This window comes from Pantherophis guttatus, chromosome 1, assembly GCF_059756535.1.
Source record: "Pantherophis guttatus breed Tessera chromosome 1, ASM5975653v1, whole genome shotgun sequence".
In the NCBI taxonomy this organism is placed as follows: Eukaryota; Metazoa; Chordata; class Lepidosauria; order Squamata; family Colubridae; genus Pantherophis; species Pantherophis guttatus.
In genome coordinates this window covers 190635603-190652922 of record NC_142063.1, presented here as the reverse complement: position 1 = coordinate 190652922, position 17320 = coordinate 190635603, and the positions used below count along the sequence as shown (strand labels likewise).

The following is a 17320-nucleotide window of genomic DNA, read 5'->3' as shown; positions in this document are numbered from 1 at the left end:
TTAGAATAATTTTTTATCAATAGCAACTACTTGCAAAACAACAGAATATATGCAGACTTAGTTAAGGATGTGGACTTAGTTAAGGATGTGGACTTAGTTAACAAAAATCTATGCATAATTAATTCAGTAATTAATTATTAAAGGCAACAACATTTTGTAGTGTTTTTGCAACATAGACACCTTCCTGGAAATTGCAAAAAAAATATTAGGTTGCATACAGAAGCAGAATGTCAAGCACAGAAAATCAGGAGTCCATCAGTTCAAATGAATATATAAGTTTATTGTAAGATAAAGCTCTCTACAAGAATCTGATCTACTAATGGTCAAAGTGAATAGGCATTAGATAAGAGTCAATGGAATTCAGGTGGGCTGAATTGAACTGACCTGAACCAGCAGAAATTGAGAAGTTGTAGAAATCCAAAGCATAGCATGGTTACTCCAGTAATAAATAAAGGGCTTAGCACCACCATAGAGACAAGACTACTTTTAGTAATCTGTTAGGATCTGACTATTGCATAAAGATTTCACGTAATTTCACAATTTTAATTGTGATTTTCAAGCAGTCATTTAATGAGCAATTGTGGTATTTTGGAGCAAATAAAATGCCTGTTAAAAATAAGGTAAAAGTAAAAGAAGCAAAAGTAAAAGAAATTTGATAAACATAAATAGCAATTATGTTGGGAAGAGCTAATGGTTAAAAGGAAACCAGACCGCCAAAGAGCATGATGGCTGGACACTATCAAAGCTGAAATCAGCCAGAAAATAGAAAAACTCAAAGAGCAGAGCAAGATGAGAAGATGTGGAGAGACCCGTCACCTGGCCCATAGAATCACCAAGAGTCAGACATGATTGAATGGATAACATCATCATCATCATTGAATAGCAGTTACTTAGAACTGTTCGTGCTGTGCTGAGGGCCAAAAGCATAGTTTCAATACATTCCTAGCAAATCTTTGTCATTCGAGTCAAACAAATTTCTAAAAAGCTAGCTTTGATTTTATTAAGTGTAATCTCCAGTGTAAACACTTTAAAGTTAATGGGAAAAGATAATTGCTAGTAAATACTATGTTGATATATTTTTACTTTATTTATATCCCACCTTTATTATTTTTAAAAATAACTCAAGGCGGCGAATATACCATACTACATCATTCTCCTATTTTCCTCACAATAACAACCCTGTGAAGGTGAGTTCGTTTGAGTGAGAGGATAACAGAATTGCAGAGTTGGAATGGACCTTGGAGTTCTTCTAATCCAACCCCCTGCTCAAGCAGGAAACCCTATACCATTTCAGACAAATGGTTGTCCAATCTCTTCTTAAAAACTCCCAGTGTTTGAACATCCACAACTTCTGGAGGCAAGTTGTTCCACTGTTTAATTGTTCTCACTGTTAGGAAATTTCTCATTAGTTCTAGGTTGCTACTCTCCTTGATTAATTTCCATCCATTGCTTCTTGTCCTGCCTTTAGGTGCTTTGGATAATAGGTTGGCTCCTTCTTCTTTGTGGCAACCCCTGAGATATTGGAACGCTGCTATCATGTCTCCCCTAGTCCTTCTTTTCATCAAACTAGACATACTCAATTCCAACAACCGTTCTTTATATGTTTTAGCCTCCAGTCCCCTAATCATCTTTGTTGCTCTTCTCTGCACTCTTCCTAGAGTCTCAACTCCAGACTAGAGTGACTGGCACAAGGTCACCCAGCTGGGTTTTATGCCTAAGGCAGAACTGGAACTCACATTCTCCTGGGTTATGACTGATATCTTAACCACTAGAGCAGACTAGCTCTATTATGATTGTTAATATATATTTTATAACAATGTAATTTTTTCATCTGGGCTGACCAGTTTTTTCACTATAAAGCTAAATGTCAGTCCATCTGGCAGAAATTGGTACTTTCCATCAGTACTATTGTACCTGCTTCTAATAGTCCCAAATATTTACAACCTATGTATGAGTTATAGAGAGAAAGTTAACCAAATGATGGAATATGAAAGATGATAGAGATGTTTATCTTTTTCTTTCCCTATGTCAAAGGATTCATCAGAGGTAGTGGAATTCATATGTCTTTTATAAATTTTACTACAATAATTAAATATTCATGACAAATAGAATATTTACTAAGTTACTAAAATATATTTGCTTTTATAGATTAAAATTCAGAGGAGTATATTCTGCTTATTCATTCATTCATTCATTCATTCATTCATTCATTCATTTATTTTATTCAATTTGTATACCGCCCTTCTCCTAGTGGACTCAGGGCGCTGCACAGCCAGAACTAAAACACATACCAATACAAAATTTAAAATTATTAAAAGAATTACATAACTGGCCCAAATTTAAAACAATTCGAATTAAAACCCAATGACAATTTAAAAGCTAAAAACTAAAAAAGACTAAAAAAGGGGGGGAGGGTTCACGCCAGCCTTGCTTGATGGAAAAGTTTTCAGGGCACGGCGAAAGACCTGGAGATCCGATATCCTTCGTATCTCCGGGGGCAAATTGTTCCAGAGGGCAGGAGCTGCCACAGAGAAGGCCCTCTCTGTGGGAGCGTACTCGTCGGTGGGAGGCTATCGGCAGCAGAAGGCGGTCCCGCAAATACCCAGGTCCTATGCCATGGAACGCTTTAAAGGTGGTAACCAACACCTTGAAGCGCACCCAGAAGACCACTGGAAGCCAATGCAGTTCACGCAGGAGAAGTGTCACATGGGAGCGCCCCCTCGCTCCCATAATCCCCCGCGCGGCCACATTCTGCACCAGTTGGAGCCTCCGGGTGCTCCTCAAGGGGAGCCCCATGTAGAGAGCATTGCAGTAGTCCAGGCGGGAAGTGACGAGTGCCTGAGTGACTGTGCGTAAGGAGTCCCGATCCAGAAAGGGATGCAACTGGCTAATCAGGCGAACCTGATAAAAAGCCCCCCTGGCCACGGCCATCATATGCCGTTATCTTCTTCCTTTGAGTTTAAATTGCAATATAGTGTCATAGCTTGACAGAGCAAAGAAATATGAAAATAAGTAGTAATGTAAGTTTTTTAAATTTTATACTTACCTCATCTTTTGTATGTCAAAGTAATTCCTACTAGCAAGAGTAGGACTTTGGAGTAAGTGTGTCTAGGATCATGGCTTTTAGATTAGTTTTGAAGAGTTGGCAGAATATGTGTATTTGCAGTCTACAGAGGCAAAGAGAATGGAATGGAAATAACTTCAGTTGTATTTGTTTATAATTTATCCAGTCCATTGAAATATTTTTTTTTCTAAAAAGATAATGCCAAGTATGTTTCAGATTATACCCTTAATATTTGTGAGAGGAAGATGGCAAGAGGGGAGGAAACAGACAAGAGGCAAAAATAACAAGAGGCCAATGTCAGCAAATTGAGACATGTATTGTATATTTAGACTTCACATGAGTAACCTGGCTGTAAGATTACATTGATCTCTGTATTTGCTTTGGAATTAATCATGGATAAGATGGTTATCAAGTGAACATATACTACACAGGAAGGCTTCTATTCCAGGCATGTGTGTGTGTCTATGTGTGTGTCACTGTGTGTGTTTGTTTGCTTACACAACAGCAGTAAGCCTGTGCTGGCAGAAGTGAGAGGCACCATGTGTTTTCTCCCATTCTGCTTCTGTTCTCTTTCTACTTCCATTTCCAATTAACCTATGGGAGATTAATAAAGGAGGATCAGTAGAGGTTCTGCTTTGTAGCTTCTCACATGCAGACACTGTTCTCTTGGAAGACTGCTAATCATAATCAGGCCATGATTATACATTATAGTCAAGGTGTTCTAATTAACCATCATTTGATCCAAGGTTTGAGTTGAGATGGTATGCTAAGCCAAGCCACAGAATTGTATTATTTAGTAATTCATGTGATCCAGGTCTGTAGTAACTCATTGAAATAGATAAGATAGATAAATGTATCACCAACTTTATTTCTAATCGACGAATAGCATGCATGAATATTCTGTTGTGTGCATTTATGCTGTTCTATTGTTGCATTTCATGGCACCTTGCTTCTAATTATTGAGCTGCTAGGAACTGATGGGGACCAGTGCTTGGAACATGTCCTTTGATTTGTTATATAGTGTATGGCCATACTTGAATGATTCAGAATATGAATTACTTGAATTGTGCTGAAAAAGACAAATGTACAAATATGTACAGTATGTGTTCAGAGACACTATTCCTTTATTTTTCACAAACTCTGCATTTTGAGGCCATATCTTAACTGGAATTGTTGCTGTATGAATATGCCACATTTTATGCACTGATGTTTACTCAGTTTTTTATGTTTACTTGTTATGTCTCCTTCATATAAAACATGTTTTATAATGTCGATATGCCTTGAACATCTCAAGATCTTTCACATTAACTGGGCCTCCTTCATAACTTTTTTTTAAGCTGAGGACTGTACTAGACTTTGAAAGAGTGAGCTAAGGATTGGGACAAAATAAAGTTTTGAGGTATTTTTTTCAAGGTAAAGTTTGGGATAGTAAGCACTACTGTTGGCTTTCAGGTGGATTGCAAATCGTCCTGAGCTGGTTATGATGACCAAAGCTGCTTGTTTTTTCCTAGGAGAAGCTGTACATTTAGCTCGGGATTTTGGATACATCTGTGAAACTGAATTCCCGGCCAAAGCAGTTTCTGAATACCTGAATAGACAGCACACAGACCCTACTGATCTCCACTCCCGAAAGAATATGCTGCTTGCCACTAAGTGAGTAGAAATACAATCCTTGAACATGCTTTCCTTTCAAGGTCCTTTTTTATTTTTTCTTGCATTAGCAATCCATCTGGTTTCATTTCGAGGTTCAATCTAAACGTTTTCTTTTTCATATATCACAAGTAACTAGCCAAATCTATTTCAAACTGAAAAAAGGAGAACAGGAATAAGAAAAATAAACGTGAACAAAGAGAGAAAAGACAGAAAGATTTGTCAAAGAGAAAGTCAGATATAAAAAAGAAAAAGGAGTTCCAGAGTATTTATGAAAAGCTCCAGGAAAGGAGATAGGGTTCCTGTCCTGTGACAGGCTGCAAGCTGAAATGAAATACTACTGAAGAGCATGAAGTAAAAAATTCCTTTTACAAATCAATGTATGCCACTTTGATCCACTCTTAAAAATAAAAGCCCAAACCACAAATAACAAAAATTATGTACCAAAGCAAATGTCCTGTGCTTCTAATTATAGCAATAGCACATAGACTTATATACCACTTCACAGTGCTTTATAGCCCTATCTAAGCGGTTTACAGAGTCAGCATATTGCCCCCAACAGTTTGGATCCTCATTTTACCCACCTCAGAAGAAAAGAAGGCTGAGTCAACCTTGAGCCTAGTGAGATTTGAATTGCCAAATGGCAGTCAGCCAGCAGTCAGCAGAAGTAGCCTGTAGTACTGCACTCTAACCACTGCGCCACTGTGGCTCAATCATATAACACTACCTGCAGCGACGATACTAGCCAATAAGCCTCACCTGCCAACTGAGATTTTGCAGCTATCCATCTGCTTATAAATGTTATAAATCTACAGATGAAGACCTTGCTGCCAGTCAAATAATCTATGATTCCTCCCACCATTATCAAAAAGAAGCTGGAGACCCTTTGCTGAGAATATTGCTTGTAAATCAATCAAATGTGAAGTTTCAAAATATACAGGTCTGAAAGACCAGTTCTAATTTCCTTGAACATGGTCCTAAAAAGCCTAAAAAGATCATTTTTATCAAATGATCAAGATTATGTTAACTGTATAACTAATGGTTAAAGTAATTTAAAAGTTACAATTCCTAAATTGGTAATCGCAACAGAATATGGCACTATTTTCAGGTGTGGGAACCATGAACTGCAGTGGAAGTGTTCAAGCATTTTTATTACTAGTTTTGACACCTGTGGAAACTACTATATTCAGACTTCTTAGAAGTGAAAAGCAATACCTAAAGCCAGAGAAAAAGAAAGCCCTACTAAGATGGGGCTTTTCTGCATGAAGATGTAAACCTATAGAAGCTGACTCTCACTGTATAGGATATTTGCTCTTTCATTTAACAGCACATATTTGTTTAATATTAAACATGGATGTTTAATATTTGAATCCATATGCTCATGATATGTTTATGAAGTCAATCATAGAGAGAAGCTCTTATTAAAGATATGAAATACATTGTCCTTGAGATATGACAACACTGTAGGCTTGACAAATATCGATATAATTATATAATGGCAAAAGTCATCAGAAAATTGGATAATAACTGTCTTGGCAGGGAATTTTATGGCTACATAGCAAAAGAGATATGGTTCACAATTAGACAAGTTGGCTCCAAGAAAATCAGATATATCTTCCTGAATACTTCTTCCCTGATTACAAATTGGACAGTCATCAGCATAAGTGAAATATTTGGTTTGGGGGTTTTCCAATCTCACAACCTCCAACCAAAAGAGAGAGGGGAAAAAGAATATTTATTTATTTATTGGTTCGATTTATATGCCGCCCTTCTCCAGAGACTCAGGCCGGCTTATAATGCATTAAGCAATAGCCTTCATACTTTTGTATATACCTGCTTAGTAAGGCTTTCGGGCCCCCCTAAGCGGTGTTCTTTTTATACAAAGTCAGCTTATTGCCCCCACAATCCGGGTCCTCATTTTACCTACCTCAGAAGGATGGAAGGCTGAGTCAACCTTGAGCCTGGTGAGATTTGAACTTGCAGTAATTGCAGGCAGCTAATTAGCATAGAATATGGCTAAGAACATTCTATCCATCAACTGAAGAGCAGAAATGGAATCAATTTGTTAACAAATAATGTGATCAGTATATGAGAGTTGACAAATAATGTGGTGAATGAATTTGAATCACAAAGTATCATTTGTAGAGCTTAGCACATTTCCACAAATCAGACCACAAATTCAGAGGATTTTGAGATATTGTAGAAGCCAATAACTTCTGTCTCTTCACAATTCATGCATTTTTGAAACCAAAATATTTCCTTCTCACTAGTGAATTCTTTTTTTCAACAAAGAATTTTTATGTTTTCCTCCTTGATTTTCCTTATCCTTCTTTGCATCCTTTGAAGCTGATTTATTAATGGTCTAAATTGGCAAATAAAGCACTAAAATAGCTTTAAGAATGACATTACTATTGCTGACATAGAGAAGCTGACTACACATACACAATAAAACTACAGTATAGAGAAGCCAGTATTTTTGTGATACAACAAAGATGTTAAAAGGAATTCATCTCAGAAAAAAATGTATTTGACAATACAAGGAGCACTACCAATATGTATGTGATCAAAGAGTTATTAATTTTTACTTCAGTGAAGCATTTGCATACTTGTTAATATTAAAAGCACTTCACAAGTGGTACCATTTACCAGGAGTGTTGGCAGGTTCTTCTTTACTGATTGTAATCAAGGGGATGAAGACAACAATCTCTGGGAAGCTTTAATTTGGATTCCTGCACTTAGTGTTGGGTTGGACTCAATCTCCTAAATGATTCATGTGGTTCTGTTTGTAGTTACACAGCTGTTTGCCAGTTCAGTAAAACTAGAAGCAATTCAAACCCTCTGTTTTACCCCAGGTACCTTTTGGATACCCCTCTAGCCCTTTAATCTGTCTTCTATCAATTGCTCAATTCATGTTAATGGCAGTAGCTACTTACTTCATAGCCTCTTAAATCCTAACATCCCCTGATGCCTAATCAAGCATGGGTGCAACCTGTTCAGAGAGCCTAGAATTCCCTCAAGGGACCAGATGTCTGGGGAATTAGAAGATCTGATCATCAGGCATCGAGGCTCTTAGAACAGCTGAAATCACAACTCTTTTAACCTTATCATTCCATACATTCTTGATGTTCTACCTACTATTTCATCATCTCATTTTTCTGTGAAACCAACATCTGTTTTGAACTGAAAGTATCTTCCTTTGCATTTCTGCTGTACTATGCATCAATCTATTTAGGTTGTTGTGCTTATAAAACAAACTTAATTTTGGACTGTCATACACTGGAATGGAATGAGTGGGTTTAAATTTAATTTAAACATACATTTTTAAATGTCAAAAGAATATATTCTTCTCATATAAGAAGAGATCACCTCCAGCCTGGCAGACTTTTTATAAAGTTTTTGGGAAGCAACTTCACTTTGACAACATCAGTAATGCTCAGATGATGACATTCTCCCATTTAATTAACCTTGCATTTTGTGGTATATACAAAAATGTGACAGTGTTCATCAAGATTTTCTGGTAGCAAAGTCTGACAGTACTATTGTTAAGTTGAAATTTTCGGTATTAATTGGAAATTCATCAGCAAAATTCAATCAGTAGAAGTAGACTCTGTTGAGTAGAAAGCAGAAGCTATCTATATCATACTTACATTGTTATTCTTGAAAATGGTCCTAAAGCATCAGTGATCATATGGATTACAAAAGTGGAGCCCAGATGCAAAGATATTGAGAGATCAGAAATGTTTAAGAATACTTTTACAGAGACTTTTAAGAAAATAGTTCATACTAACCAGTCACTGATAGTCCTAAGACATCTAAAGCTAAAGGGTTGGAGGCAAGGACCATAAAATGGGGTTCATCCTTAGGAACAGTGGTTTGTATTCAGCCAGTTTGGACCGGTTCGGGCGAACCAGTAGTGGTGACCTGCGGGTGGGCGTACGCGCTCGTGCGCTCACATTTTCGATGGGTGGCAAACCAGTGGTAACATTATGTGAAATCCACCTCTGGCTAGGAAGGTCTGTTGTCTGGTCCATAATCCATTGATATCACAAAGTGAGAGACATTCAACAGATTGTTCCCTACATATCCTAAATACCCTTGCCAAGATTGCATTTTGGCAATGTATTACATCCATTTAGATATTTTGTTTCATGCTAGATAATGGAGGATGTATAGTAATTTGAGTTTTTTGAACACAATAATGCTTAGATGGCTATGTGACTGTCCTGTGCATAAACAGTTCTAGATGACTCTGGAGTTGATGATCAAACAATAAAGTGGGTCAAAGAGTTCCATTAAAACTATATAATATATAATTACGTGAAGTTTTGTCATAGTCAACAAATGCATTTTACTCATAAGTTCTAGAATGTATGATAGTTATGAAGAAAAAGTGAATATAGACAATATATTCAATCTTCTTTCTTTGTAATACAGTGAAAGCTTGATAGAACAGATTATGCATGCAACAAACCCCATTTTAATTTGCAGTACTTGCATACCTTTATTCTTATGCATATGATGCCAAATACATAATTTGGCATAATTAAATGACGTAATTTGCATTACTTTCATAATGACATCATTAGACAAATGACATATTTGCATGAAATACTCCTTGATTTGAAAGGTTTTCCAAACAATAGAACCAACCATCCAATGAGACTGTTAAAATGAGTTTTCAGTGCTTCTTATTATTTCTTGAAATTGACAAGTGCCTTATTAAATCTCATATACCTCTCTGTGCAAAAATATTCTTCATACTGAAAACATAGTTTTGGATACTTTACAAATTGTCCAGTTGCACGTTAGATTTAAATTCTGTGTCTTTTTATGGAATAATAGAATGTAAGCTATTACAAATTTATTATAGCTTTACAGTTAATATAGTTTTGTAGCATTCACATACCCAATAACTGAAATGTTAAATATATTTTGTTTACTTGATCTTCAGAGAGGTTTACATGTACTGCTCCGTATACGTTTACAGATCACACTTGATTAGTTTCAGAAGTAAGATTGTATTATGTACTTTCAGTCCATGTTCTTAACATGCTACAGTGCATTCATGATGTTGATAAAATACTGTAGTTCTTTTGTTATGAGATCAGACAATTATGAGAATTCACTATTTGAAAGAGAGAATATTTATCCAATCTGGATCTTTGTACGATAGCGAAAATTAGTATCAAACTAAACTGCTGATTTAAGGGGGGCAGGGGGCATCCTGAACAGAATAATTTGCTATGCTAATTTTAGTAGAAAACTAGTAATAAAGAGTTACTGTGAAGATATATTTTGTCTTTGAAAAGGGTCTTTTTGTGTTAGTCCTGGGTCTTATAGTGAATCTGTTAACCAAGATATTTGGTAATGCTATATCACCTGATTTGGTCTTGTGTTGCAGTTTTAAGGGTACTGTTTTTACTGTATTTTTACTGAATTGACATTTATAAACAGTGAGTTTTTAATGTTCCCTCTTAAGAGACTTGCTTTTAATTCTAAAAAAGTGGAGTTCAGATATTATAAATGAAATACATAATAAAATATTACAGATGTCATCACTCTAACAGCTTATAAAGATTAATATTTTTATTTTTCAACATTAATTTCTAGGGCCAAATGCACTAGCGAAAGAGTTCTAGAGAGTCATTGTAGCTCAGATTCTAGATAGAATCAGAAAAAAATAGCGTAGAAGACCAAAATAACAAAACAAAACAAAACAGAAGAGAACCAATTTATTAATGTGATTAAGGTATCATGCAAGAAGCCAGGAGACCAGTTACCAATCATGTTTTAGGCACAAAGGCAGCTGGGTGACCCTGGGCTTGTCACCTATCTTAGCCATAGGAAGAAGGCAATGATAAACCGCTTCTGGAAACCTTGGCAAGAAAACAATAGGGACTAATCCAGGCAGTTGACAGGAGTCAACAAATAAGTAAATGAGTAAATAAAATAAAGGAATAGAACCTAAGTGAGTGTACTCACTTTGTGCACTGTACAAAACAAAGAGGTTTAGCAAATGAAAGTTGGAGCTTGAATAAGAAGAAATGCTCTGAAGAAATTAGGAGAAGATCAGCAGAAATCGTCTTAAGGGCTAGAGTCAGATTTGCTTACCAATTGTCTCATTTAACAACCATTTGACATTACAATGGTGTAAAAAAAAAGCAGCTTTGTGATCAATTCTCACATTTACAACCCTTACATCCAACAACGGTCACATGATTGTCATTTGTGTGCTTTGTGAGTGGCTTGTGAGAAGCAGAGTTAATGAAAAATGTGAAATTAAAATCATAAATCAAAGTCATGTGATGTTTTGCTTAACCACTGCAGTGATTCAGTTAATGACTGAATGGGCAGTGACGGTTATGTGATTTTCTGCTTAGTGATTGCTAAGTCCCAATTGTAGCTGCTAAGTGAAGACTATCTGTAGTCCTTGGCTTATGACTGGTTACTTAGTGACCATTTGAAGTTACAATAGACCCCCCCAAAAAAGGGTATTTATGACCCAGATTTGAACTTGCAACAGCTTCCCCCTGTGTTCATGTAACTGTGTAACTGGCTGACCAATTGGACTCAATGTGTAGTCCTCAATGGAACTGCATCTACATGGAGGGAAGTATGCAGTGAGGTACCCCAAGGCTCTGTTTTAGGCCCAGTACTCTTCAACATCTTCATCAATGACTTGGATGAGGGGATAGATGGGGAACTCATCAAATTTTCAGATGACACCAAGCTGGCAGGAATAGCCAACACTCCAGAAGATAGGCTTAAGATATAAAAGGATCTTGACAGAATTGAACATTAGGCGCTATCTAAAAAGTGAAATTCAATGGTGAAAAAAGTAAGGTTCTACATTTAGGCAAGAAAAACAAAATACACAGGTACAGTATATGTGGTACCTCGCTCAATAGTAGTAACTGTGAGAGGGATCTTGGATTCCTAGTGGACAACCATTTAAACATGACCCAGCAGTGTGCAGCAGCTGCCAAAAAAGCCAACACAGTCCTAGGCTGCATAAACAGAGGGATAGAATCAAGATCACTTGAAGTGTTAATACCACTTTATAATACCTTGGTAAGGCCACACTTGGAATACTGCATTCAGTTTTGGTCGCCACAATGTAAAAAAGATGTGGAGATACTAGAAAGAGTGCAGAGAAGAGCAACAATGATGATTAGGGGATTGGAGGCTTAAACATATGAAGAACAGTTGCAGGAACAGCATATGTTTAGTTTAATGAAAAGAACAACTAGGGGAGACATGATAGCAGTTTTCCAATATCTCAGGGGTTGCCACAAAGAAGAGGGAGTCAAGCTATTCTCCAAAGCACCTGAGCGTAGGACAAGAAGAAATGGGTGGAAACTAAACAAGGAGAGAAGCAACTTAGAACTAAGGAGAAATTTTCTGACCGTTAGAACAATTAATCAGTCGAACAACTTGCCTCCAGAAGTTGTGGATGTTCAAACATTGGAAGTTTTTAAGAAGAGATTGGATAACTATTTGTCTAAAGTGGTGTAGGGTTTCCTGCATAAGCAGGAGGTTGGACTAGAAAACCTCCAAGGTCCTTCCAACTCTCTTATTCTATTCTATTCTATTCTGTTCTATTCATGTGATTGCATTTTGGGTGTTTGGCAACTGGCCTGCACTTATGAGTTTGCAGTATTCCATGGTCATAAGACTGTGAATTATGTTGGGTTTTTTTACCAGAAACTTGTTTCCTGCAAAAAATAAAAAATCCCATTGCGGGCAATGTTTCACTTAATGACTATGAATTTATTTAACAACCATGGTGATTTGGTTAATTACTGCTGCAAAAAATATCATAAGATTGGGTCACTCATGTAATGGCCTACTTAACGACCAGCACAATTTATAGCCAGAATTCCGGGCTGAGTTATGGTCATAAATTGAGGACTACCTGTACTAGAAAAATCTTTGGTTTCAGTTTTATAGTAGATTATCATAATATATATTCCAACACATTCAAAATCTTTAAGTACAGGCTCATCACAATGTTCTAGGCATTATTTTTGTGGACCTATTTAAAGATATTAGGTAGATTACTTGGGGTGCCATGCAGAAAATTACTTCATCTCCACTTTCCTGAAGATGGCTGCTAGAATTTAATAGGGGCCTGCATGTGGTGGCCATGCCTTAGTATCAGGAGCTCTTCTACAATACTGGTGAAATAAAAGCCAGAAAAAATTGTCCCTCCCTCCTTCCTTTCCATAGTTATACTTGGAAGCAAAGCATGTTATTTTCAGGGAAGATAATATGTAGATACACTTAATAAAAGTCTTGTAATATTGGCTGCGGAAATAATAAACATCTAAAACTTGGATTATTCAATGTGTTATTCAAAACTTTCAGGGGGCATGTATTTAGGAAATAAAGTAACAACGATAACTGTTCTTGGCCTGATGGCTGAACTTCTCTATATCTTGTCTAGGAACTGTAGATGCTATGGCTCATGATGTTCAAAATTACAATGACGGCTTAGGACTGGTTCTTGTAGTCCTAAGGAGGCTTAGGACTGGTTCTTGTAGCCTTGTGGCCATTGCAGCATTCCCACAACCATATGATTGTGACTTGGGTGTTTGGCAACCAGTTTGCAATTATGACATTGCAACATCCTGTGATTATAGGATCTCCATTTGCAACCCTCACTTCCACCTTCCAACAAGTAAAGTCTATTTGAAAGCCGGTCGGAGCTTGCAAATGGTGATTATCTGATCTTATATCTAGTGACCGAACAGAATTTGGGGCAACTGGAATTGTTACTGTCAGTCAGTATGGTCACATGACATTAGCAATAGAGCTCCTAGTCCCAATTACCATTATTAACTTACATTGTTAACAATTACCATTGTTAACTACTGAGGACTACCTACACATTTGTCTGTGAATTGATTTAGTTTAAATAATATGCTAAACCAAAACCAAACAAATCAGATATTGGATCAGTGTGGTATGTGAAAAGTGTGATATGTGACTGTGGATTATTGTGTGTTTTTCAACCCCTAATTTCAACCCCTAATTACAGCTTGTTCAATAAAAATGATTCAGCAAGATGTGAACAAAGTTCACATTTTAATTTGGAGTTTCTATAATCATCTACATCACTTCTACAATAATCCCTTAACCACTCCAATATTTTGATTTTTTCTGAATGGTTACATTACTCTGTGTAACTGGTGCTTTGGTTTGTTATTTTTTCCTGATGTACTGAAGAATTATTAAATCAATGACAATTTTGACAATTTTGATAAGATGATAATTTATCCCACAGTGTTACCCTTGTTCTTGAATTATGACTGATGTTACTTAATTAAATGTTTTATTCATATGAATAACTTTCTATTCCATGTACCGTATGTTAAATAGACTTCATTCTTTGTGAACATTATTGCAGTTTCCCCCCTTTTCTGCTTGAGTGTGTTAATTCACTTGGTTTGAGCTGTGAGTAACCTGCCTCATGTATGGATGAGATTAGCACATCCATAGTGAAATTGTGGGATTGTAACTAAGTAGACCTGGCTTGTTTTGTAGTCACTGCAAAATGAGCGAGTCAGAACTGACTTTAACCTTTTCAACACCTGAGGCAAAAAGGTTGAGTAGTCCTATTGTATGGTTGTAGAGAGCATCCTGTTTCTATTACTACTGAGGTAACCTTTGCACCAAAGTTTCTGATCACTGCTGTCTCATCCAGATATGGATGTTGCAAGAAAATATATACTCCTTCCCTGTCCTATACTATTGCTGAACTGAAATGTTACCCTGAGGTAATGAGGCAGGATAATGAGGAAAAGCAAAAAACATGTTCAAATTTAATATTGGGCATATAAATATTCTACAGTGGTTGTTACTTGGACATTGGAACAACCACACAAGCCAGTTTTAACACATTTCAGCATGCCAGGTGCCATCATGGAGGACATATTTCTTGAAACTATAAGAGTTTGAGTCAGAGTCCCATGCAGCTGGGACAAAAATGTATCGCAACTCTACCTTATTACATGGATAAAATATTTCTAAATAAAGTGATGACAAATGTGGCTTTAGCTACTGTGCCATTCTTCCATAACAGTTGAGGTATTGTTAGGTATACTGCTGTCATCCCAAATGTATTGTGTAGACCTAGGAGAATATGCTACCTTCTCTGCCCCATTTTTCCTTAAGAAGGTTGACCTTGGGCCTAATTCCCTTTCACATAAAAAATCTACATTTCAGTAGACTTCCAGGCTTGTAGTTATCGGTTCAAGATGACAAAATAAATTTTAATGCATGTTTCCCAATATTTACAGTTAATCATCCATAGATCTGATGCTTTTACTACAGCAGCTGGGAGCCGGCAGGGGGGAATATTAAATCTGTGGCTATATTTAGATGTTTTTCCCTAGCTCATTGAAACTTTTACAATAGCTTTTCTGTTTATTTGATTTATGCCTCCCCTGCCCATATTGTCTGGTGCTTTATGTCAGACTTAGGCCTTTCGCGGTATGTACTGCCTGTTTCCCCACTTGTTCTATCTTGCAGGCAAGTCCCAAAGAGATCTCATTTATTTTGTGCCTTAGAATGTGGTTCCTTTGTTGACAGCATAATTTAAAGAGATATATGGATGACTGAGAAATCATTTGCCCAAATTTGGCCAGATGTTTTTTAGACATGATTGGAATTACATTGCCCTTGTCTGCAGGGCCAGGCAATATTAATGTCTTAAAACTTCAACTGCTTCCGGACCCCAACTCCTGCCTTTGGTTTTTGAAGATGCAGATATGTTATCATTTGGCATGTAACTTCAACATTTCCATTTTTAATTTTTTACCGTTTTAATACTTCTAACAGTTGAGACCCACAAATAGGATTCTTTAAATTTTCAGTCACCTGCCATCACTTTCAAGGTATCACAACTGAGCCATCATATTGTAATACAGCTTTATTTATAACTTCATTTCATGCCAAATTACTATTTATATACAGTGCCTTCCTGTAAATCATATTGCCCTGTGTAGAAAATGGATGTTGGAATCAATTGCCTTGGTCCATATTTCTAAATGTTTGTATAATGGATGGATTGCATTGGCATGCACCCATCTCACTGGCACATCTGTCATCTCAGCTTCTGGATTGCATCAATTTGTCAATTTTAATCAACTTTCTATAGTCAGCATAAATCGTTGAGTTTAGAAAATGTGACACATTTACCCTACTTATTATTTACTTTGGCACTGCATTTGCCTAATTGAAGTTTTGAACAACATGGAAGGAACTAGAGTGTTACCAGTGGGACGTTAATGAGCAGGCATGACTAACATTCTGTCTGAATTTTTCTATGCATCAGAACTAAGAGCAAGGTCAAAATTATTCCTGATAATTAGTTTTTCATTTAGTACAGAAATTGGGATGAAAATCATTCTAAGGCTAATCAAATAAATTAAAATAAAACAGATTGTAAGGAATTGAATCCAACAGTTGAATGACCTCTGGTGCCTACTACTGGTCTTATTACTTACTTACTTACTTACTTACTTACTTACTTACTTACTTACTTACTTACTTACTTACTTACTCATTCATTCATTCATTCATTCATTTATTATATTTCTCCCTCAAAGAGATAGAACTCATGGTATATGGCCACCCAATTCACACATAGATTACTTGACTGGCTTACAACATTTAAAAATCCACACATAAAAATCTCATCCTACCCATCCATGGCCTCAGCAACACAATCAAATCAACCACTTGATCAGCTCCATCTCCATTCATGGTCCTCAGGCCCACTGACAAAATCAGATTTTTAGGGCCTTTTGGAAAAGCAACAGGTGGAGGCTAAGTTTACCTAGGGGGAAATGATGCTCCATAGAGAATGGGTGGCCATCGAGAAGACCCTTTTTCATGGTCCCACTAGGTGTACATCCCTAATCGATGGGACCCAGAAGATACTCTGCCCTCTTGTCCTGGTGGGCCAGGTGAATATAATAGGGGAGAGGCAGTCCTTCAAACCCCTGGCACCAAGTCTTGTAGTGTTTTAAAAGTGGTAGCCAGCAACCACTGTAGTTCTTTTAAACTGAATGTTTGTTATATGGGTATGTGTGCATGCTGATGTAGTCTGTTTAGGATTGATAGGTAGCTGTACAGCAATATCAATAAAATATGTATGCATATCTGTGATATCCAAGTCCCTCTATGCATTATTGACATCAGTGAGAATTATTAAATAAATTAATAAAATGGAAACAATTGCATTTCTGAGTTATGCATGAATTCAACCTGCATAGCTTTCAGTGTCATATTGTATATGTGTGCATTTAATATATATTTGAGAATATAAAAAGTTCTTTCTGTTTAAAGTTTCTATTTTCATAATAATTCCAAATCCAGAAAGCACACTGGAGGTACAACTTCTGGTATCTCTGGCATTATTGTTTTTCAACTCTCCTTATAAATACTTATTTATTGTTGAGGAAGGCGATACAGGATTCTAATTCTAATATAATAGCCCTGCTAAAATTGATGGTCCAGATATAGGTTGTCATAGAAAGAAAAAAAATACCTGTTAGTTGCAGTTTAAGAATTGGTTTGTTTAATTTTGGGCCAGCAAGT

At 36.6% G+C, this 17320-nt stretch overlaps 1 protein-coding gene across 25 annotated transcripts in view; it reads left to right on the top strand.

Annotated features, from left to right (window-relative positions):
- Positions 1-17320, top strand: part of TFAP2B (transcription factor AP-2 beta) — a 64423-nt gene that overhangs the window by 36743 nt on the left and 10360 nt on the right. For all 25 annotated transcript variants that reach the window (XR_015731222.1, XR_015731224.1, XR_015731225.1 and 22 more), the window contains one exon: positions 4576-4717. Coding sequence is in view for 13 of the 25 variants with exons in the window: in XM_087882263.1 (XP_087738389.1) it covers positions 4576-4717 (142 nt within the window). In the remaining 12 variants the exon portion in view is untranslated. The remainder of the gene's footprint in view (positions 1-4575; positions 4718-17320) is intronic.